At 44.9% G+C, this 25,277-nt stretch overlaps 1 protein-coding gene across 1 annotated transcript in view; it reads right to left on the reverse strand.

Moving 5' to 3' along the window:
* Positions 1-1,014: 1,014 nt before the first annotated feature.
* The window catches only part of Bves (blood vessel epicardial substance), a 29,218-nt gene continuing 4,955 nt past the window's right edge, over positions 1,015-25,277 (reverse strand). The window contains exons 3-8 of the mRNA XM_055616106.1: positions 24,473-24,597; positions 21,627-21,814; positions 20,698-20,806; positions 16,181-16,348; positions 15,176-15,314; positions 1,015-1,187 (exon numbers count right to left, since the gene is read on the reverse strand). Coding sequence (XP_055472081.1) covers positions 1,063-1,187; positions 15,176-15,314; positions 16,181-16,348; positions 20,698-20,806; positions 21,627-21,814; positions 24,473-24,597 — 854 coding nt within the window. The 3' untranslated portion in view covers positions 1,015-1,062. The remainder of the gene's footprint in view (positions 1,188-15,175; positions 15,315-16,180; positions 16,349-20,697; positions 20,807-21,626; positions 21,815-24,472; positions 24,598-25,277) is intronic.

The following is a 25,277-nucleotide window of genomic DNA, read 5'->3' on the forward strand; positions in this document are numbered from 1 at the left end:
GATCCAGGCAGGTCAGCAGAGGTGACCTTCTCTAGTATCTGGGGTTGGAAACCGGTGGCCACACATGAAGAGTGGGCACCGTGGAACCTGATATGCCTGCCTTCTCAGGGGTGTCACTACCAGGGTGACTTTCTAAATTAGCCTTATGTGTGTGTGAGCTAAGTAGTTTCATGGAAACTGAGACCCACCCTATCACATCTTTTGTGGGCTAATGGACGAAGTGTCCCTTGCCTGACAGCTACAACCTTCAAGCCAAGGCTAAGTCTCTACTTGTTTGCATTTTTCCAAACTTGAGAGACTTGCTCAGTAAATCCACTCAGCCTGTCATTTTGGCTTAGTTCATCTGCAAAGAAGATTCACTCAGAACTTTTCTTAGCTACTGAATGTGACAGGGGGCTCACTCAAGTTGGTTTGATTAGATGACACAAACGTGAATAACGGGCATGACTAGCAGAGCCAACCGGTGGCCTCAATTGAACGGCCTGTATGCTACTGCTGGATGAACCAAATGATTTGGGCAAAGCTAAGTATATCACCCATCCCTAAAAACGAGACTAGTAGGAAAGAAAGACCCATACCAAGGCCCTCACAGCAATACCCAGGTGGGATGCCTCTGGCCTCAAGTGAAGCCTCTGCCCCATGGCTGTACTCTTGACCACAGCTCTGAAACCAGCTGGCCCTTAAAAAAACTATTGTGTTGTTTTAAGACAGTCTCTCTAGGTAACCCCAAGATAAGAGAAAAAAATATATATGTGAGCAAAGAGCCACAACTTAGAAAAATAAGTGAAAGGCATTTGTGTTGATAGCTCCAAGATTAATTAAAATAATATTAATATGTCTACTGCAAAAATACATATCCCAAAATAGAGCAAGGCCTAGTCGTCAGAAGGCTCAGCTCAGCCAAGGAGCTGACGGACAGGACAGGCAGCGCACACCTTCCGCCTGTGGCCCTCCCTCACGCCCCATCTTGCAGGTCCGGAGCAAACCGCCCAAAAGTCACAGCAGAGTGTGGGACTTGTCTTGCTTATCAGGACAGTCTCCATCGCAGTCACAAGATGCTGATCAAGGCAACTGATGGGCTTTAAGCGCGTCTGGAGACGCCGGAACAAAGACCTCATCGTCGTCTTCTGCGCCCTCCTCTATCGGCTTCATCTTGGCAGAGGCTCGCTGCTGCGGGGACGACACGGCTGTAAAGAAGCACAGAACGCAGACTGCTAAATGCAGGGCTCGTGCCGGGAACACAGCACCTTGGCGAGAGAGTGGTTCAGTGAGCAACTAGGTCAGGAGTGAGACTGCCGGCCGTGAGGACAGACCTGAGCGGATTCCGCCGCATCTCGCAGCGGTGTGAGCATCATGAAGGTGCGGAATTTCCCAGGAACGCCTCAAGGTCTGTTCCAGCATATGTGCTCCCTGTTCCCATCCTACAGCTCACCCTAGCCAGTCAATACTGGCCTTGGGAAGTCATTCGAACGCCATTTCCCTAAAGAACAAATTTGTTCTCCAACTACAGAATTTAACAGAAAAAGTACATTTTCTGGCACCACGAGTTCAGCTGCTTCCCGGACTGAAGCAATAGGGTGAGCGCAGAGATCAAAGAGGAAAAGTGTCAGGTCGGAGAAACACAACCCTGGGGAAAGGGCATCCCAGAGTCTTTGCTATTTGACCAAAGAGCCAATTCCTTCCCTCAGTCCTTCACCCAGAGCTCCTGGTACAGCCACCCTATCGTGAACTTATGCCTGGTGAGGACAGCATTCCACCTAAAACATAAGACCTTGATTAGATTTATTTCATATGTGTGCGTTTGTGCACCTGCCACAGCATGTGTGTGGAAGTCAGAGGACGACCTGCATGAGTTGGTTCTTTCTCTGCAACACATGGCTCCTCGGGACTGAACTCGGGTAGTCAGGATCGGAGAAAGTGCCCTTACTTGCCAACAGGTCTTGTTGGCCCTAAGAGTTAAGTTTTTCTAGACTTCCAAGCTTCTCATCACTGCCCTCAAGGTCAATTCATCCCAGAAGAGTCTGCACCTGGCTCTCCCTGCCCTACACCTGTGCGTCCCTCTGTGCCCACCCACGGGGCTGGCGGCACTCAGTCAGCTACTACTGAGCTGTGTTGAGGAAGGGCGCTGAATGACACTCCATTCTTCAGATTCTTGGTGAGGACAAAGGTGTGCAGAGGGACCTTGGATGTGAAGCAGATTGGCCAAACTGACACCACACACGGTCACTGCTGATGAAAGGCAGACAGCAAGACTGCCCAGCACTGGGAATGATGGCAGCTATCGAGGAGAAGCAGGCTGCTCCTGAGAGGGGGGCAGACACCGGAGAAGCTCAGGAAATTGGGTCCTTGCTGTGCTGCCCCCTCGAGGTGTGACTGGGTAGGATGTGTCACTTCCTTGTGCCTGTCTCTGAAGTAGAACTCCTAAGGATAGCACTTCCCTGGCAAGGTCTGAGGCGTATGCAATTGCTAAGTTCTTAGAGCAGTATGGGAAATAGAATGATCGCCTTGGTACTGTTTGTGAGAACAGTAATCAAGACAGCCCTTTGAGGTCAGTGCTATAGGGTGAAAACAATTATCAAAATCCATCACCGCCTCACCAGAACCAGGGTTTTGTGATCAAACAGCAGCTTGTGCTTCTGACTATCAACTGCCTTGAGAATAGCCAAGACAGTCTTTCCCGGGGCCTCCATCACAGCCTCTGGTTGTGACTGAGTCTCATAAAATATTAACTCAGGTTGAGGATCTGCATTCTCAAAACCCTGAGGACAGCATGTGCAAGAGCATTAAACCCAATCAAGAGCACACAGCATTCAGTCATGGCTGGATAAGCACGTAACAGACACACTCAGTTCGTTTTGACAGAAGTGGGGCTCACTGATCTGCAGTTTTCAAGCCCATTTATCAAACCGGGATGATAGTCTATGGTCTGTGACACTGTATTAGAGCCCAAATGGGATGAATCTCTCAACTATCTAACCTAATTTCTTGTTATCTTTTCAAAAGGAAGGGAAAAAAAAAAAAAACCCTAACTTCCAGTGTGCCAATACAGCTGGCAATGGTCAAGGACATTTCAGCTCTTCTGGGGAAGAGTTTCATTCTGTTCCCATATCTTCCCGGGAAAAACAGTTGTAGCATTTACTGTGTGACGTTAAGAGGGTAAGGAGGAGGCATCTACAACTTTTAGGCAAGACTCAGGGTTCTCAGGTGGGTCCAATGGAGGCCTAACCTCCTACAAACTCACTGCCTTCCAAACGCACCCTAGCCTTTCCCATTCCTCTCTTCTTGCTTCTCTCCTGGCTTTTCTAGCTGTCATGGCCCCTCCTTACCCACTCAATTTCTACCTATTCTTTGTACACAAACCCTCATTATGATCCTCCATAATTCCTACCTTCTTCATCTCTATTCTGCATCACTCTATGGGGTAATGTGTGCCTCTCCCCTACCAGAGAACAAGCTTCTTGAGGGTTGCACTCACCTCTCTCCTTCAGCCTACCTTATGCACACAATCAGGACATGACGTTCACCATTATTTAAATGTGTGGTGATTTAAAAAAAAAAAAATCCCTCCCATCAAGCACTCCACAGAAACCGGCAGAAGCAGGTCAGGCAGTGGAAAGCACGCGTGGTCATCACCTTGAATCCCTGAATCCCAATCAAGCCCAACCCCAGTGGTTACCTTCATTAGGTAAGTACGGTGCTGGTGAAGTCTCTCTAGGGCAAAGGGATTCTAGCTCATCCCTCATCGTACATGGATTGCAAATCTGAAAACATTTCTTATGTCTCTGGTCTTGACACGTGTGTGAGGCCTGGCCCATGCTGGGGACAGGAAATAGGCTGAACCTTTGTGGCTGGTGCTTAGGACCTCTCCCTCACTTCTGGGTACACTTCAGACCCTGCCCTCGATACAAGGTCAGCCCGAAAGACAGCTCCACCCCACCCCACCCACCAGGAGAACTAAACGAGGAGGTCTGGTCTGACTTAATCTATTCCCTGGTGCTCAGAGCGCTCTTCAGAGCAACACAACACCACCACACTAGTGTTTCTCCTTTACCCCCACAGGCAAAAGACAACCTGAGAAAGACAGAGGGACCCCATCCTCACCAGGGAGGGACTTTGAACCCACATTCTAGAAGGGCAAACCAGGTGCCCCGTCAGCCTAGCAGGGTTCACTGTGTGCACAAAACGCTGAGAATAACTGGCGGGCTCCTCTGAGTCTTGTGGCAGAGCCTGGGAGCATCCCACAGCTCAGTCCTTCAGCAATGCTGTTTCCTTCCACGCGTCTCTGCCACGGCACACAATCATGGCAGAGTAATGAGCGGATTACAGCCACTAGCAACTGCCCAGTGCCTCCCAGCTGCCCCCGCTCCTGGCTGGGAATCAAAGCTCCGCACTCAGCCCAGGAATCCCACGCCGCTGAGGCGCAAAGGGGAAGTCACAGTCGGCAGTTTAACAGGGTCACCTAGCCTGGCCTAAGAAACTCCCACTGTCAACACTTGCAAGAGTGGGAGGTCACCTGGTCCCTACGTGGACTCACGGACCCACCGGGAGACCTCCAGGTTAGGGGAAGACTCAATGCCCATTATCATACTGCTGTCAACTATTTCCTTGCCCCGTAAGTCTAAAACCACTGTAGAGTATAAGAAAAAAAAATGTATCATAACATATCACACTCCAAGGAAACTATATTACATTGCAGAGGTTGAGCTGTAATACCTACCAGCTTGCCCAGTTCTGCATTAATTTTACACACTGAAGCATCCCCAGGCATTTGCCTGGAAGACCTGCATGCCTCACGCTTATGAAAGCCTCAGAGGCTGAGGGAGAAATGGGGCTTATCTTTGCTCAAGCGCCTTTTCCTATTATCTCCATCCTTCAGAGACATTACTTGGAGCATCTCTGTGATGCTTTTCTATTCCAAATTGTGGGGAGGGCAAATGATTCTTCTATAGCCATAAAATTTCTAGAAAACTGATTCTTGCATTTTTTAAAAAAAATTTAAACTACATTCATATTTGGGAGACAGAAGAGGTTAACTTTGAATTTTTGTCAAGGAGAGATCATTGTAATTAGTGTGTGTGTGTGTATATATATATATATATATATATATATATATATATATATATATATTACTATTAGCTAAAATTACCTTCTAATTTGGTGGACTATGTCTATTAGTTAGCAGTTTATTATAAAAATATATGAAATAAATAATCTCCAACTGAACTGACCCCAGGCAGGACATAAAACTGTCAAACAGTTTCATGAAAAGTTACCTTCATATGGCAAAGGATCTCTGTCAGCAGAATTCATACCCTTTCCCATAAACACCCAGTTCATGGAAAGGGCACAGGCAGAGGGGCATGACTGGACCCCAGGTTCACAGATGCTCAAGTGAGAGGGGAGAACTGGGTTGGACTCAAGCACATCGGGGAAACTACAGCGAATGTGGAGGAAGGCCTGAGGCTCAGGCACATCCCACCCCAAGAGTGGCCATCTCCACTTGTAGCAGATGTCAGAGAGCGAGGGAAGCATCTCTCACCAAAGCTGCTCAGACTGTGGCTGCTGCCTGTCTGTGAGCATCAGAGCACAGTGTGAGTTCCCAATGGCTCCTTTCAGGTCTTTGTCTGTTCTGTGAATAAAGCAGCCTGTGGGCATAGGCAGGGTCCTCCACACACCCTTTTCTGTCTTCCTAAAGCCTTGGGTTAGAACCAAAGGGGCCTTTTAAGGCATGGACCGGAGGGATCGGGTGTGGCAATCAAAGCTGATGGCATGTCGGAGGCAGAAGTCAGCAAGGGAAATTCCAGCTGTCAGAACTCTGTGCCTATTAGGCTCATTTCTATTTCAGTGTGCTTATAATTACACCAGAGCCCGAGGGCCTCTCCTAGGATGAGAATAAACAGATGATTAGCTGTTCTTGGAGCCAGAGTGAAGGTCATGCCTGCTGCCCAGGATGAGGAAGCCGCCTCAAGTCTGAGCTGCACGGGTGTGCTCTGCCTAGTGTGTCTGGATACTTCCCTCGGCTAGAGAGGCAGTCTTTTAAGGTGTGACACTTTTGTCATCTGTCTGACACGGCTCTCCTAGGTGGTTCCCTCTACCCTGTTGACTCTCAGACATTTTCTTCATGGTTTCCCAAGTGTTATTATGTTCAACCATCTGGCCAACTGCTTTAGCAAGTAAAGTAATTTTTAAAAACTTTACAAGGGTTAGGATTTTAATTAGATTATACAACTTTTGAAAAATGAAAAATGGTGATGAGGAACGACTTAAAGGCTTTTTTGTGAGAAAAAAATTATCATTCATTTCTTGTCTGTTTGTCAGCACGGCTTCCCTTTCTCCTCCCCCCCCCCCCTTCCCCCCCCTTTTCTGTTCCCCCTTCCTTTCTTCCCTCCCTCCTTAGGCTGGGGATCAAACTCAGAGTCTGATGTTCTACCATTGAGATATATCCTCATCCCTATTCAATTTTTCTGGATTGAGGAGTCTGAATTGAAGCTTTCCGAATAGTAACATTGAAAGGCAACTACGGCCTTTACAGCCAGTCTTTCCTTGAATGATTCAATACCAACACCAGTGAACTAAAGCCAAGGATACAAGACTAGGGAGTGTGGCTAGGTCAGAACATACTCTCAGGAAAAGCTTCCTGTGGCCTAACAGGTTATTCCCTGACAAGCTAGATGGGTGCTCATGTCTTCAGCCACATGGCACCTGGGGTGAGCAGCAGGAATCCTACAGCCCCTTTCCACCTGTGAGGAGACAACAGACTGATCTAAGAGGACAGAGAAGGCAGGTTCCAGAAGCCCTGCACCAGCTCTGACAGAAACCTGTTCTAGAGGAGTCTGGAAGCTGGCTCTGCTAACAGGATAACAGGATAGAAAAGGTGGGCATAAGGGAAAAAAATGTCAACCAAGACTAATTCACACACACAAAGCCCAGTTCCCACCCAGACTTCAAGAAGCAGGAAGCAGTGGCCACGGAAGAGACAGGATGATCAAGGGCCTGGAAGACACTGAGTCAGTGTTTCCTCCTACAACCATCCTGGCAGGAGGAATAGATTCACAGGAGACACCTGTGCCCTTCCCTCTGGCTAACACACCATGGAGATAGATGATGAGCCCCGAGAAAATGAGACTTTCCCTGAGGTCTCGTGCTGAGAAAAGGAAAGGGCTGTGGCCCTGCTAGCCAGGGGAGAGAGATTTCGAACATTTGACAATTTGTTTTCCATCAGGAGAAACCAGGGCCGAGAAGACTAAGACGATTTCTCTGCACTCTGACCTGGGCTGAAGGCTGTGCGCACCTCCTGGCCCTCTTTACACTTACACCTCCTGTGAGGACCTGTGTGGCTCTAAGGGGTGTGTGTCATGGATCACTTCACTCCTCCCAGGGCGGCCACACTGAAGAACCTCCGTCCTCTGCTTTTCAGTATGAATTGTCTCTAACTGGCCTGCTGAGGGCGGAGACCGGAGCCCAGCTCAGGACTTCTGGGCTCGGGATCTGACCCTGACACCCCTCAAGGAAAGCAAGGCAGCACTTAGAGTCAAAGAACCAAGTGAACTGCAGCAGGGCAGGGGTAGTGATGCAAGATGGACATAGGCTGACTGTAGTTAACTGAATACTTCAGAGCCAGCAGAGAGGGTTCTCAAGTTCATAACACAAACACAGATAAATACTTAATCCAGTGCTTCTCAACCTTCCTAACCGGGCAACCTTTTAGTACAGTTCCTCATGCTGTGGTGACCTCCAACCGTAAGATTATTTCGTTGCTAAGTCATAACTATAATCTTTCTGCTGTTATGAATCATAATTTAATAATCTGATATGCAACCCCCAAGGGGGTGGAGACCCACAAGTTGAGGACTTCTGACTTAAGGTGAAAACTGTCCCCATTGTGTGCATCTGTCAAAACATCACACTGCCCATAAACACAGACAGCTGTTACATGTCAATCAAAACTGAATCTTAGGTAAGATGTAGTTGTAATGCCAGCACTTGGGAGGTGGAGGCAGGAGATCAAGAGGTCTTCATAAGGGGTTTGAGGCTGGGGTGGGCTATGGGAGACCCTGTCTCAAAAAAGAAACAACAAAACAAAAACAAAAATACCACCACCAACAAAAGCAAATAAACAAATAGCTCCCCCCATCCGGATGGGATAACTTTCGTGTTACGTACAAAAGGAAAATAATACATTTGTACTTAATATTAGGAAGAGTGTCCTTTAACAAGTCATGATGCAGACTCAGAAGTAATAAAATGTAAGAAAAATCCACTACCTGGTTCTGTGTAAGCCATAACGGCAACGCTACAAAGAGGGGTAACATTAGGGGTAGACTGAGCTGTAGTTAGAAAAGGGAATGTGCAACAGCCATGGACGTTTCAGAGAACCTGAATGAGAACCACGGGGGTTTGAAAGGAGGAACTAGGGAAGGTTGCTGTGTTAGCTACTTCTTTCACTGATCTGGCAAAAATACACAATAGTGGCAAATTAAGGAGACACGAGCTTACTCTAGCTCCTGGTTAGGAAGGGACAGCCCACTGTGGTGCAGAGGGCACAGTGGCAGGAGCAGGAGGCCACTGGCCACGCTGCTTCCAAAACCAGGAAGCAGGAGAACATAGAACATGGGGCTGAACTACAGAATCTCAAGGCTCACTTCCTACTGTAAGGCTCTGGTTCTTACCGGTTCTACGACCTTCCAGACTTGAGCATCCGCTGGGGAAGGACATGTTCGGACACCTGAACGTTTGGGAGACATTCCATATTCAGACCACAAAAGGCGGGATGCCAATGCCTGCACGTTTTCAACCAGGCAGAGAGAAAAGGGAAGGGAAGTTTCCATGTGTCACTTGATGTTCCAAAGGTGAACAGCAAAAACAAGAAAATCTATTGACACCACCAAGCTGAGCAGAAAGGGGAAGGGGATTTAGAAGTGAGCCAAATTAGATCAGAGCCGGTGTAAATGAATAGACCAGCAAGTAACAGCAAATTGCTGAGCACTTTGAACAACTGCTTCTTGGGAGAATTAAAAAAAAGAAGAAAAAAAACTGGAGAGATCAACTTTTTATTGTAAGATTTCCTCTTTTGCTACACAATATTTATAAATTGTGCTTAATTTTCTTTTTAGGGTCTTGTGTTAGAGCTCTGGCTGCCCTCCATCTTGCCTCTGTCTATCCCTTCTGCCTCTGCCTCTCATGCTCCGGGATTACAGGCACTATGACATCTGGTTGCTTTAAACTATTTAATTAAATGGAGTCGGAGAGGAGGCTTCTAAAATGCGCATGTTTATGTGCCTGTACTGTTTGTTACATGTATCATGTATAAACATGTCTGTGTGTGCACACATATACACATGTATATGACTGAAGAAGGGTATCAATAGCATGCAAATGTGGAAGCGGGGACTCTCATGGGCTCGACAACTAGACAAAGCAGTACAGGTCAGTAAGGAACGCCGAGAGAGGAAGAATTAGTCTTCCATAGGGCTGAGCCCACTAACGGGCTATCCAATGCCAACAGGTCAGTGCTGAGGTCATATACATACAAGCAACAGTAAGTGAACTCAGAAGGTTGTATTTATAATTTATGAGTATACGTATATATATCAACTGATCAAATATATCAACTGATATATATATATATATATATACACACACACATAAATATATCAATAAAAATTAAATATAAAGAGACCATGAATTTGAGAGGAAGTGGGCTGGACACAGAAAAAGTTACAGGGTGGAAAGGTTTAATGATGCAATTATATTTTAATTAAAAATAGTAATAACTATTTATTATAGGGCCTGGAGATATGGCTCACTGGCTGAGAGCACTGACTGCTCTTACAAAGGAACTGGGTTCAATTCCTAGAACCCACATGACAGCTAAAAACCATCTGTAATTCCATTTTCAAGGGATCTGATGCCCTCTTCTGGCCTCTACGGGCCCTGCACACATATGGCACACAGACATACATGCAGGCAAAATATCCACACACTTAAAATAAACTTTAAAAATCCTTCCAAAAACCCACTGGGTGTCTTCTGTCACCTCATATTATTTTTAATTTTTAGAAACTGCTTTTCTAATGTGTGTGTGTGTGTGTGTGTGTGTGTGTGTGTGTGTGTCTGTGTGTACACATTCATGGAGGCAAGGGAGGACCCTGGGCACCCTCTCCTACCACTCTTCACTGTATTTCTTTGAGGCAGTGTTTCTTTCTCCTTGAACCTGGAGCTTTTAGTTTCAGACAGAATGCAGTCTGCAGAGTTCCTCCATTCTCCTTCCATCTGAGGTTCTGAAAGAGACTGTCTCACTGAGCCAGATGTCTAGGCTGACTGGGCAGCGAGCTCTGCGGATCTGCCTGTCACTGCCCTCACAGCTCAGGGATTGACAAGACAGGTTTTTATGAGGTCCTCCCGCCTGCGCAGTAGGCGCTTTACCAACAGAAACATCTCTCTGTTGCTTTTTTAAACATTTTCATTAAAAAGACCAAATGTGCCTAACTCTGTGAAATCCTGTTATTATCACCCTACAAGTTGAGAAGATACTGTGTGGGCAGAGTGGCCAACCACTGGACTGAGGACGACAGGGGCCACAGGGCCATACCACAGCCCCATGTGACCTGAGGATCAAGGCTGAGGATCGTGCAGAAGAGGTAACTATCATGTAACTCCACCTTAAAGGGACAAGGAACACTTTTTAAGAGTGCTATAAGGACAAAACAGCAATGGACTGAAAAAAAACGGTCAAGGTATGCCGGCTGACGCAGCAGGTTAGAGGGCCAACTAAGTTTCTACTCAAACTGAGAGGGTGACTGTAGGAGGAGAAGCAACACAAGACATATTCAATCACCTGACCGAAGCCAGGTGACGTAACCTCCCCAAGCCACACCTTCCTCATCTACAAAATAGGGTGCTACTCCTCTGCACCCACCACCCATCCGCTCCTACCCGGGCACCTCCCACCTGTCACGCCTGCTATTTCTCAGTACGATCTGCAAAGGCCCTGTTTCCAAGTCTGCTGTTGTTCTTAAGGGGCACGGGTACAAACCGAGCAGGACAGATGATTTCAAGAAGCCAGCCTTGAAACCGATAACGCTTGCCTGGCTTCTGCATCTTCCAGGTAACAGGTTCACACGCTGTCTAAGAGAAGCTCATGGTGAGAGACCTGTGTCTGCTCTCTGCAGGCTAGAATACTAACACTAATGCTAATACTGAAACTACTAATAGTCATACTAGCGCAAACTGAGCATGTCTGCACAACTCCCTCATGGGCTGTGCTCAACTGCCTGTGGCACCCCTCCGATGCAAAGCAAAGGCTTTTTGTCAGTAAGAGATCTCTTATTGGGCTGGAGAGATGGCTCACAGGTTAAGAGCACTGGATGTTCTTCCCGAGGTCCTGAGTTCAATTTCTACCAACCACATGGTGGCTCACAGCCATCTATAATGAGATCTGGTGCCCTCTTTTGGCATGCAGGTGTATACACAACACTGCATACATATTAAATAAAATAAATCAATCTTAAAACAAAGAAATCTCTTCGTAATATCTTTAATAGCATCATAAATATTAATTCTATTTCAGGAAAAAAATGGTTTAAACTAACAAACTCATTCAAAGATGAGCCCCAACTGATGACATTATCCAAACTGTCTCATGATTTGAAAAACAGAACCCACACAACTATTAGCTAATTCCAATTAAGTGAAAACAAAATTCTGCAGCTTTCAAAGAAATATACCAAGCTCTCCTGTTGCCATGGTAATGTCTATGCTTGGCCACACTAACCAGTGACAGAACTTCCAAATACAACTAATCTGTGTGGGAGACAAAGAGAGAGATGGAGAGTCACAGCCAGTATCATAGGGAGCCGAAGCCAGAAGACAAGATAGCAAGCTCCCTTTACAATGAAGCATACTGACCAGTCATACATATGTGACAGAATTGCGTCCACCTACACACTTTGGCTAGCCTGACCCTCTTCCATCTCCCAATTACACATGCAAATGTGAAACACAGCAAATGAAGCAATGGGTTATGAGTGGGTTATGAGCTGCTGAATAGCAACAGGACTGATTTTTTCCTCAGGCTGTAGCAATGCCCTTTTTGCCTTTAAGAGGAGGACACGGAATCTTTGTGGTAGAGGGCACAGATCCTGCTGTGAATCTGGCCTTGTGACACGTATAAAAATAGAGCACAATGTAAGCAGTGGGGGTGGCAGCAATTCCATTGAAACAGTTCGTTTAAAGTTTCCCTTCACCTTTTTGTGAACTGATTTCTGCCTAACCACGCATCTGCTGAGTGGTGCTAGGGAGCATGCTCTTCGTGTTGCGCCACATCCTAGCCAGGATCTTTAAAAACAACGTCCCCAGAGTGGTCCATGCAAGTCCCAGGGCTGACCTACCATTAGGCTAGATGTACAAGACCACTGCAACCACCATCACATGACATAAGTAGCGGAATCCCAGAACACAGGGCTTTCCATAGCCTCTCCATCAAAAGAGCTGGCCGAATGACCTGGGGACGTGTTAAAATTCGGACTCCCAACCTGCACGGTGACATCAGGAGCTGGCACGTGGCTCAACGTGATTCACAGGGATATTTAAGAATCGATGCTCTAGGGCTGGGAAGTAGTTGGTACAGGGTTCTGATGACATTCTCGAAACCCTGAGTTTAATCCCCAGCATTGTATGGAATCAGATATGGTGGCACTTATCTATAATCCCAGAGTTTGGGAGGGAAAGGCAGGAGGAAGAGTTCAAGGCCAGTCTGGGCTACCTGAGACCCGGTCTCAAAAACAAAACAAGATAAACAAACAAGAAAAACAACCAAACAAAATATCCAAAAGAATTTTAACAAGAATCAATGTTCTGTAGGTCAAAGAATCTTTAAAGGGGAAGCAGGAAAGCCCATAAACAAAAGAGACTGGAAACACACACACACACACACACCTGCTGGCATAGTAACTGCCCTGGATGGCTCAGATAAACCAACTAAAAAACAAAATCTAGATGGCACTTGCATCTTTAAAAAAAAAAAAAACAGAAATAATTTTAAACCTGAGCCTGTCTGAAAATAGCAACTTCCTTGTTTCTGAAAACTATTCAAACCGTTACCAGGATGTTGGGATGGACCTCAAAGGGGAATGACTACCCGACTGCCCGACAGAACCAAGTTTCTGAGCAGAACCAGAGGATGGAAAAAAAGCTTCATGGACCTGGATCAGATTCAAGGACTGGTCATCAGTTCTGAATTATCCACAGGTTTACCCTGCCCAGCTGCCACGGACCAACATCCCACCAAGACTCACAGTGATAATCATGAGCTCTCCATCTTGCCTTAGCTCCGTTGTTTAAATTCCTCTGCCGGGTAGCTAGCTGGTCAGGAAACATCTGGAACTGTGCCCTCTCTCCTTGGCAGTTGGCCTTCAGCAAATCCCATCCCTTTTATCTTTCCCAAAAGCTTGCTGTAACATTAGCTTCTATGCCTACAGGGTAGTATGCCTTTGCGGAGGATCAACTCGGTCTTAACAAGCATTGAGGTTTACAGTCTGACTAGATCCCTGAGTCCCAGCAAGTCCCAGCACCCACTGCTGTGGGACTGAGTCGATCATGGAATATTACCAGCTTCTCATCTGGAAAGCTAATAGTCACTGAGCTACAGCAGGGTGTGGGCAAAGGACCGGGACTCCGACTCTCACCAGCCCTTCTGCACAGCGGGAGGATTCAGTGGCCTGCCCACAGGGGTGGTGCTGGCTAAATGGCATCCACTGTCAGAGTAACAAGTACCTGTCACTGTGGGGTGGAGCTTCAGGACTCACAAGAGTGGTGGCTTCCCTCTTGTGAAGGGCTCCCTCGAGTAGGGAGCCCTACTCGAGCTCCCTCTGGCGGGGTCCTGGAGTAAGGAAGGCCCAGCCATGTCTTGTTTAACACCCTAACTTAGGCTGCACAGCCATCTTTAATTTCTCATGTGTGTTGCCCTTAAAGTCCTCTTTAGATCTGCAGTCTCTTTCTGTCTAGACTTTGGTTTGGAAGCTTATATCTAAAGGAGCCAAACTGTGCACGGCATATTGACTGTTCTGAGTTAAAAAACAACAACAAAAACAACACTTTAGAAAGCCCCCTCCGTCCTTTCCCCTGTTTCTGACAGGCAGAGGAGGACTCAGGTAAAAAAGATACCCCTCCCACACTAGAGGGAAAGCAGTGTTCTTTATCAAGGACAGGATGCTGGGACAGGATTCTGTGCAAACCTCATTTAAGTAACTAACTCATTTAAATCAAGCTAACCCAGTTGATTCACTACCCTCCCTACTTTGTTCAATGTGGTGCATGTAAGCATCTGACCCGACCCCGACCTGCTTCTTTGGGTCTTCCCATGTCATCTGAAATTTCTATGATTAATCTGCATTTTTTTTCTTATTACTCTGTCTTGAGTCAATTTAATTCCGAAGCCAAGGCAGAAGAAAATTCTAGAAGGGAAGAGGTGTCGTTCTGCCTCTCCCGAATGCCAACTGTATGGCCTTGTAAATTCCAACCTCTTCTCACTGTGCAATATTTAGAACATTATCCAGCTCAGGAAAGCAGTCAAAGTCCTGCAGACAGTGGTGAAGGACAGTTTGCGTTTTCAGTTTCTTTGCTTACGAACGTACCTGGACATATGAACAGCTTTTATGTCTATGCAAGGGAAAAATGTGCCTGTCTTTATGCAGCCCCATATCAATCAACCCAAAGCTTTCAGAATTCTTAAATTTCAAGCAATGAATTCTTAAAAAAAAAAATCTGTGTGATTTGTGTGACCTACAATGGGGTAAGGCATACAGGAGGGTCTTGGAAGCTTCTTGGTATGTGGGTATTACTCACATGGGTACAGGGAGGCCATCTTCAGAGACATCCCATGCCTGCTCGCTTTTTAACCCTTGGGTGCACACTGGAAAGAGCAGGCAGCAGGCAGCTGCTCATCAACTCTCACACCCTGCTACGTCTGTCTTTCATTGGAGCTAAAACCATGAGAACATTTTCAGAAGCAGAAATAAGATCTCTAAGGCTGGGGTCTAGACTACATCAGATGCAGGGAGAGTAGTTCTTCTAGGCTACCAGGTAGTTACTTGCAAAGTAATTTCTCTGACCCATGTGTCTGTTCTAGTGACAATTTACCAGAACGGTGGAGAGAGTTGGGGTTGAGGGGACTCACGGAGAGAAGACGTGCTGGTGGAGCCTCGCAGGAAGTGGTGGAGGTCCTCGCCGTCACTGGAGCTGGCAATGCTGTTCCTCATCTCCAGCATGGAGATCTGTGTACACAGGCTCATCTGTGTCTCCAGCTTCTTAACTTTCTACAAAGCAAAGTTCCAAGAAGCCTGAGATTTGTAGCGGCTCAAGTATATACTCCCTACAGGCAAGAGGACCTTTTCCTTGATATTCATGCCAAACAAAACAAAACAGTAACCAGTAACTGAGTGCTCTGTAAATGTACATTGTAGTTTTTATCATTAGCTACTACTTTAAATACCTTATTCTAAAACTTATAAATATGAATAATCTACTTATTAAGTTGAAATAGTAGGCAACACATTTGTCTTTCTTGTTTGCCGTGTTAGGGATCAAACCTAAGGCCTCACACAGAATAGGTTAGCATTCTCCTGCTGAGCTTAGGCCCCAGCCCTAACTTAAGGTGAGAGCCACCTGGACAAGGTAACCTAGTAGGCACACGGTATTCAGCGTTCCTAGTGGGTATCACAGGAAGGGTGTTTTAAACGTTCTCATCTTTTAAATTGTTTTCATTTCCTTCTAAAAAAATGCAGAAAACTAAGCTGCCTAAAGCTCTGAAAGTCCATTTTCTCCTGGTCTCTGGATTCCTGGGAGACGTAGAAGATGCCACGGCTAAAACGACAACTGTTCATCTTACTTCCTGGAGTACCGCCTCTCTGTGCTTCTCCACACCCACTGCCTCCCCATCCTCCTTAGGCTGCCTAGAAGACTTTTGGAAATTCAGTACTCCATGCCATAAATGTTGGTTCTTAGCAGACAGGCCAAGCTATGGCAATGATAGTAATTACCAAATACTTCCTTGCCTTCAAGAAAGGACTTGCTGAAGAATCTCTCCATTACAACTATCCGCTCGGAAATGTATAACTACTTAATGAAAACTAAGGAAAATGTACATTTTTATTTAACCAAAAGAAATCAGAAAAACGCTTACTTTATCATTTAAGGTAGGATCATTCAGCGAGTAGAGCTTATTTGTAATGTCTTTTCCTATAAGATACCTAAAAATTTCATAGAGAAAAGGCTCCGACTCCAGGAAGTAAGTCAGTCTTTCTCTTGACCAGCATAAGAACCTGCAGTTGTCATCTGCAACAATGGTGACCTGTGGAGGAAGCAAAAACACTAGCAAATACACTTGCAGTACATGCATGAGTTTATTAAATTGACAGAAGAACAGGATAATAAGCTCACAGACACTATCAGAAATATTTGTCAAGCCAGGCAGCGGTGGTGCACACCTTTAATGGGAGGCAGAGGCAGGCAGATCTCTGAGTTCAAGGCCAGCCTGGTCTACAGAGTGAGTTCCAGGACAGCCAAGAAACCCTATCTGCAAAAGCAAAAGAAAAGAAAAGAAAGAAAAAAATATTTGTCAAATAACCTAACATATTATATAAAATAAAATTATGTTTAAAGAGAGGAAATCTATAGACTAAATCCAAACAACCTCTCTGCACTTTATTGCTTTGGTTTGTGTGTTCTCAGGTCAGGGTGTCAACTGCTGTGGATGTTGCAGTAGGATATATTATTTGTGATAAAACGTTTCTTTATTTGATGTCATTTACAGTGAGGTTTAAAGACAGGCCTTCAAGCAAGTAAACTCAAGGGGGGGGACTTTGTGCATGCGCGTGCGTGTTTGTGTGTATGTGTGTGCATGTGCATGTCTCTTACTGCGATGCCGCACCCAGCCTTGCTTTGTGCCCAGTCTTATGGTAGCTTGGTATGTTGTGTTTGGTTGATATCCGGGAGGCCTGCTGTTTTCTGAAGGGAACTGGAAGGGTGGATCTGGAGGAGAGGGGTAAAGGAGGAGGGATCTGGGAGGAGGAGTGTGCGGGGAAGCTGCAGCAGAGGTGAAATATGTGAGAGAAGGATAAATAAGGAAAGAGAGCAAGCACGAGAGAGAGAGCGAGAACAAGCAAGCTTGTTGCTCTTCTAAAGGGTCTGAGCCCAGTCCCTATTACCCACGTCTGTGACTTCAGTTCTAGGGTGTCTGATGTCCACCTCTGGCTTCTATGGGAACTCACATGTACATGTGCACACACAGACACAGACATACGTGCATAAATTTTTCTAAAAAAATACAAGATCCGTGAGGGGCAGGATGCATTGCTAAGACCTCTCCCTCAATGTCATCGGAACCGATTCTCAGGTTTTGCAGCAGCAAGGCACATGGCTGACTACGGGAGAGCAGTGGCCTCAAATGAAATAAAAAGAAAAATGTTTATCATAAATGCTCACATGAGGGCCGGGCAGATGGCTCAGAGGTTAAGAACATTGACTGTTCTTCCAAAGATCCAATTCCCAGCAACCACATGGTGGCTCATAACCATCTATAATGAGATCTGGTGCCCTCTTCTGGCCTGCTGCCGTACATGCAATGCAGAGTACTGTATAAATAATAAATCTTAAAAAAAAAAAAAAGAAAAGAAAAGAAATGCTCACGTGATATACAACTGCATGAAGGAAAAGAAACACAACCACAAAAGACTACTTCTACGTTCTGTAATAATAATCCTGAAGACCTGTCAACAGCTCTAAGTGGCAGCCTGATCTTCAAGCAACAGCAAGCACTAAGGACAATGATCTTCAAGACCCATTTTCTTAGTGTCACCAGACTGCCTGTAAGCATTAGAATTACTACAGTATCTACCAACTGACGATCTATGCTGCCGTGCAGTTTTTCTCTTTCCTCCTATTGTGCAGTTCATTAGCAGCCTGAGCATAGAATACATTTAAATAAATACCAACCTAGAGTGATGGTATATGGAACAAGACTATCATTGGTTTGAGGACAACTTGGACTATACAGTAAGCTCAAGACCAACTTGGGTTACCTAGTGGACCGTGTGTCAAACAAACAAACAAACAAATAAAAAAGAAATAAAGACTGAGGGTATGGCTCAGCCTAGCATGCATGAAGCCCTGAATTTGATGCCCAGCATTGCCCACAATGAGCGTAGTGGCCTATACTTATAATCCCAGCACCCAAGAGGCAGGAAGATCCAAAGTTCATGGAGCTCCTTGCCTACACAGAGAGTTCAAGGACAGTGTGGGATACGTGAATCAAACAAACAAAGCAATCCAATAGACACAAGTCCTTAGCAGAATGCCTCCTGAAGAAGGACCGGAGTGTGCTTTGGGAATATCCAAATGCACAGCACTCACACTGTGGTGTGCAGTACGAGAATACTATGTAACAATCACTTTTCACTTGAGTATCTGACAACAGAAATGCTTTGTAAACAGTCAGCTCCCTGGGTTTATTCTTATGACACTGGCTCTGGTATAGGGACAGACTTGATGGTAGTGTAGCTTTTGGCCACCGGCAATCACAACATACTACATTGTGCCAAGGAAAGCTGGCAGGTGTAGCCAGCGTTTGCTACTTTATGGGTTCTTCTTTCTTCCACCGCTCTCTATCCTTTCTCCACCCTTCCAACCCACTAACACTAGATATGAGAGGGGGGAAAAAGGTAGAGAGGAAAGGAAAGAGATCCCTGAATAAAGTCAGGGGTCAGAAAGGGGCGATGTCATTGTTAGACTACTTCTTGTTGATTAGGGGCATGAGTTCCTTAAGGCAAGTTTGATCTTCACCATCAGGGTATCTAATTTCTTCTTTCTTCTTTGTACATGACTACTTAACAAATTGCGACCAACAGCAACCAACAGCAAACCAACCAACAACCCACCACGGCTCTCAGGGTCCCAGCATTTATAGACCCCCTGAAAAGTCGCTAAAATCCCAGACGTCAGAGGAGAGAGAAGTAACCTTCTCCTGGTTCATTGGTGGTGGTGATTGAACACACGGCTTAAATAGGAGCAAACATCCCGGACATATGACCCCGTGTCCCCAGGAACAAGGAGACAGACAGCTAGGACTCAGCACCAGCTTTCTCTTCCTACATGTCAAGTGCAACCAGCATAGGAATAAAATTGCAGTGTCCCAGTTATTGTTCTATTGCTGTGAGGAGACACTATGCTCAAGGCAGCTCTTAATTGCATTTAATTGGGATATGCTTAGTTTCAGAGGCTTAGTCCACTATCACCACGGCAGAGAGCAGACAGGCAGGCACTGGGGCAGTGGCTGAGAGCTTTCCACTCTGATCCGCAGGCAGACAGAGAGGGAGACCCTGGGCCTGGCCTGGGCTTCTGAAACTTCAAAGCTGACTCCTAGTGACACACCTTCTCCAACAAGGGCATACCTCTTCAAACGGGGCCACACTTCGTAATCCTTCCCAAACAGTCCCACTAACTGGGGACCAAGCATGCAAACATACGAGCCTAAAGGGGCCATTCTCATTAAAATTTCCATAGTCCATGAGCCAACTGTAAAAAATTCCTTACACAGGCTATTTATGCACCCAGAGTGGAAGAAAGACAGGGTTGAAACACTAATGAAAAAAAAAAAAAAACGAAACTGCACTTTCCCTTTATCTCCAGTCTACAGCATCCCAGAGTGAGCCTGTAAGATTTCCCCAGCAATGGACAATGACATGTCCTCTCTCTTCAGGTGGGGATATTCTCTTCAATTCTATTTCCTACTAAATACGTACTGTATGCTAAAGCACCCTTGTGCCCAGAATATTTCCTTAGTGCTATTTATCCAGAGACATGTTCTTGGCTACTTTCCTAAGAATAACAAATACAACAGGAGGCCTAGGGGACTTTTAGAAATAACTGGAACCAGCTGAAATAAAATGGAACAGATTTTTTTAAATATGAAAAAAAAATCAAACTGAATAGTTAGCATCTGAACTGCTGAATTTCCTCTTTGCCTTTAAATATAGCACTAACAACAAAAAAAGAAAACAATTAGAGGTTTAATTTTTATGGTAAGTTCTCTGGAGTAAAGCCAGTTTCCTGTTTTTCCTAATAAAGGTAATCAATAATATGTTTAGAAACATGAAGTATCTACAAGTGATATAATTTTTCTCTTAATAATTTTTTTTAAAAAGGTTGTATTTATTTTTATTTTATGTGAATTCTCATTTGCCTGAACGTATGTCTGGGCATCAAATGCATGTAAAGCCTGCAAAAGCCAGAAGAGGGTACCAGGTCCTCAGGAGTCAAGTCACAGCCAGTTGTGAGCTGCCACATGGGTGCTGGGAAGGGAGCCCAGGTCCTCTGGAAGAGCAGCCAGTGGTCTTAGCCAGACCCCAAAACAACAAAAGATTTTAATGGAAATAGTACAGAATGACCAGAATTTTTTGAAAAATGAAATAGTAAGCAAAGTCGCACCCCAGAAATGACAGTGTTAGTGGGGTACCTAGATTAGAACATGGCTCTCCAGTTCCATTTCCAGTTGTATGCGTACAAACATTGTTGAAAGGTATGTTTCCTCTTTACGGTATTATACTCTTATACCAATGTGTCTATCTTCTTTCTAAAAAGAAACCACAGCCACTTTTCCCATTTTATGACATACTCTCAACCTTCTTTAGAGGCAGATCATACCTGGAATTTTTCACCTTTGTGCATCTGTGTTGATCTGAACTCAGGAGAATCTATAAAGGCACATGGGTAAATGTTGTGCAGAAAATGTCCTCGATAGGAAACCTTCATTCTGGTGACAGAAGTCACAATGTTAACATTCAGCATTTCACACACACACACAAAAAGTAATTCTTTATATCACCAAAACATTTCAGTAATGTGTTTGCGCAAGTTTTAAAGATTCCACAAGTAACAGACAGTTTAAAGCACTTGGAGAAGCACAAGTATTTTTTTTTTTTAAATGACACAAGAACCAGACAGCATCCATTATTAATCCAGACATGGTTAGCATTATTGTCACTCTAACATTTGGAGTTACTCTAACATTTGTACACTTCAGACTTTTGAGAGAAAGGGGATGCTATTTATAAGAATGTTTCAAGGCAGGCACAGTGACACACATCCACAGTTACTCAGGAGGCTGAAGCCGTTGAGTCACGTGAGCCCAGGGGTTTGAGACCTTATCTAAAACCTCCACCAGATGACACAGTGATAACCACACCCAGGCAAGGTAGGCTGACTCTCACTCAGATGACCCGGATGGACTGTGATGTTCAAAACATGAACATATCACCTTGGCAAACATGCACGAGCTTCTGGAATTCAGTTTAAAGACATTTCAACTTTGACTCATTAACTTCAAGCAAAAAGCCAGCATGGTTAAAAAAATATTCTGCAGAAGATTTGGGGTATCAAAAATATTCAGAGGCCTGTTGACTGCCTTGCTTTGGTGCATTACTCCACAGCAGCCCAAAACTGCAAAGCTGACCTTCACCAACACAGTCACTGCTTCCTCCATTAGCTGGCAACATCTCCGTCTATACACCTCCTTCCCAGGGACTCTAAGAGATAGAAGCAACCCAGGAACTCCTACTTCCATGTACACTTACCTTCCCTTTAGGAGAATACTAAGACGGTCATCAACTGAGGTTTTATCCTCTGTGGCATAAGTCTGGCCCTTTTTCAAGGTCTGGATCATACAAAACTGCCGAGTTAACCTCCTAAACAAATCAGGAGGGACTTGAAGTGGCTCAAACAATCGGCGGTAGACACCTCCCAGCTCCTTCTCAATCTTGACCTGAAAGACAGTGATGCCAAGGTCCTGCTCTGAGGCAGTCCCCAAACACTGACTCTTGAGGGAAAAAAAAAAAAAAACGGATTTAAAAATAAACAACCCTACGATACACGCCAGCAGCTCGCTCTACGTGGTCAGTGAGTTATTAGCGGGTTAGGAGAGGGGTGAACTTAGACTCTGTTTGCTAAAAAGGAACTGGAAGCTCAAAGCCAAGTTGGTGTTGGGGGGGACACCGACATGACTTCTGGTCACAACCTCAAGAGTTTTTGGATTTTGTCAAATCATGCACTTTCCTAGCCTTAGCAGCTGTGCATAACAGTTTGTTCCAAAGGATGAAACGACCTTAACTTTTAAATTAGGACAGAGTTCACAATTAATTCTATCACATTAATCTATTACATTAATCCTTAATGTAAAAGCAAATTCACAAAATAACTCATCACGTAACCATTTATGATGCAGGAAAGCTGGGGACTGCTGCCATCACTGCCTCACGTTTCCATATCCACAGGCAGAGTAAAAGAGAAGGGAAGAGAGAGAGAGAAGCACGATCCCACTGAGGAGGAAAGTTGGCTACCAGATGGGAAGAAGAGTGTGCTGTCTTGTCACATTCCTCTCCTGGCATGTTCTGTCAAGCCCAGGCCATGCCACATGTCTGCATACAGCGGTGCTAGGCAGCTCTAGTAATTGGCTGCATGGAAAATTGTACTTCACTGTGAATGAACTGGGTCCCACGGAAGGGTCTGACAGACGCCGAAACCCAAAGCCGCAGAGCACAAAAGCTGCTCCTACCTGTCCTACAGTCCATCCCACTGTTTCATTTGGATAAAGAATCTTATTCATTTAAGTGACAGTCCGAGAAACAGACAAGCCAAAACCAAGAGCCTGGGTGCTGGCTGTTCTTTCTGGTGCTTCTAAGTAACTTAGAAACGTTACATTTGAGTCTCCAGAAAAGGTTCTGATGGTTAAGAGCTGTCATCCTCAATCTTACAATGTCTGCACCCTCTACTCCGCAGCTCAAGTATAGAACCTTCAACGTGATTTCTTCACAGATCCACCCCACTTCCAGCCGTATCTACTGTGTCCCGTGATGAACACAGGACCTATTACAGTCTAGCAACACAGGTTCATGTCCTGCCTTGCCTTTACACCTCACCCAGGACTCGGTTTCTTCATATGGTTGTCTGCATTCTCTTCTTTGGCAGCATCTGCCTGTCAAAAGTGTCCCTGAGAACCGTCAGTGCACATAGGGCTACAGAGACAGGGTGCTAGATTACATTACCGCTCCCAACTGTTTGCTGTCCCATGAGAATTATCCTGCCCTGCCTCCAACCGTAGCAGGCTCGGCCAGGTCACCAGCTTTGGCCAATGAAATATGAGCATAAGTGACACATTTCTTTTCTGCAGATTTTTTTAACTTTTTTTTTTTTTTTTTTTTAGTTTTGAAATGTTGTGTGTATGAGTATTTAGTCTGCATTATGTACATACAGACCCTGAAATGGGTAAGAAGACGGGATAAGACCAGTGATGCTGGTGAGCAGATGTGGTTGGTGAGAAGGAAAGCCCATTGCTGATCTGCATCTTCAGATCATCCCTTACACAGCCTAACCCCCCCGCCCCCCCCCCAAGAAAAACCTATCAATACGGTAAAGCAGCCTGATGAACTGGGCTCTGTGTGTGTGGAGGTTATGGAGTAGTGGAGTGCTCACAGCGCACGTCATCTGTATTTCTGTGTGAAGTCTTATTTCCCAATAGTTTTCTGCATTAAATAGAGAGCTCAGGGTGAGCATTACCATCCTAGGTCACTGAATGCTTGTGCCTGGGATAATCAGTGACTGCATAGAAATTATGTATAGCATAGTTTCTAGGAACCCAGCTGATTTCTACTTTGTTTTTGTTCATTTGCTTATGTTTTCGGAACTTATGTTTTATTGTAGGTTTGGTTTTTTTCATCGTTGTTTTGCTTTGTATTCCTTCCTTTCCTCCTTCCTTTCCTTCCTTGTTTCCTTCCTTCCTTTCTTTCTTTCCAGTCGAGACCCTATTCACAGCTCCAGCTGACTTCCAACTCTCACTGCTGCAGACCAGGCTGACCTGGGACGGTCACTCCACCTGTTCCAGTAACTGCTAGGATCACGGGCGTGTCCCGCTGCACTCAGGCTTCCTCCATCACTAGAAAACATAGCAAGAAAAGCCAGCATTGAAAGTAAAAAGCTCAGTATGGGCATCCTGGTAAACAGCCACCAAAAGTGCTGATTCCTTTACAGGAATATTTTAGGCTCAAGAAAGATAATACCCATTATATTAAGAAAAAAAAAAAAGAATGGACCATTTGCAAATCATTAGTATGAGATGGAAGTAATTTTATAATTAAGCCAAGATATTCCCAAGTGATATGTGAGTATCAACAGACCAGGAAACAGTCACATAACATGCCTAAAAAAAGACAGTATTAGTCATGGTTTTCATATTCTAGTAAGCCAACGTTTTGAAAATTCATTTGCTAAACAAATTTCACAGATTTCAAATGTTTTTCTCTCAGGCATTCATACAGAAAGCTCCATTAGGCTATTAGGTGTTTGCGTGCAAGTCTGAATGAAGTACTTTTTAAAAAGCTTTCATACTTAAAGTCACTTTCTTATTAAAAAAAATTTTAGTAATTACCGGTCTTTTCTTGTACAAAAGATATGAAAGATGCAAAATATTGATACCCAAGAACACAGAGTTCCAGATCATCATATCCAAGGCACAGCGGTAGAGAGTGGCCCAGACTACATAGAGGGTACAGCCTGTTGAGAGAGAGAGTTAGCATGTTAGACTCTTAACCTGATTCAGCATAGCTTCATAAAGGCCTCCTTAGTCTAGAAGTCAAACACATTTTAGAAATACTTAAGCTAAATACCACATTTTCATTCTGGTTTAGTGCTAAAAACAGATCACAAACCAAAAGCACATGCTTTGCTATTTCTAGAGAAATTTTTGTTTGTTTGTTTGTTTGTTTTGAGACAGGGTCTCACAATGTAGTTCTGGCTGTCCTGGAACTCACTGTGTAAACCAGGCTCGCTTTGAACTCAAAGAAATCCACCTGCCTATGCCTCCTGAGTGCTGGGATTAAAGGCATATGCCACTGTGCCCATACTGAATAAAAACGCATTTTAAAGTGGTGAAAAACCCATCATTTACCAGCTAGAGAAAACCACAGTTGAGATTTAATACTGCCTTATGGTTTTCACATAATTTCACCTGAACTAAACCTACTGTGTGTACAACCTTAGAACTTATGCTTAAGGCAATGATTTCCCCTTATTAAACTTGATTCTCATTAAAGTTCTTTGTAAGGGGTTTACGATGACTACAATAGGCTTAAATGTAACTCATTCAACCGTCTGCCTCCTGGAAATCAATACTCTGGGATTTGGAACACACACATACACACACACACCCCACACAACACACCCCACAAACATAG

The sequence above is a fragment of the Psammomys obesus genome, unplaced genomic scaffold (genome assembly GCF_907164565.1).
Source record: "Psammomys obesus unplaced genomic scaffold, mPsaObe1.curated_primary_1811, whole genome shotgun sequence".
NCBI lineage: Eukaryota > Metazoa > Chordata > Mammalia > Rodentia > Muridae > Psammomys > Psammomys obesus.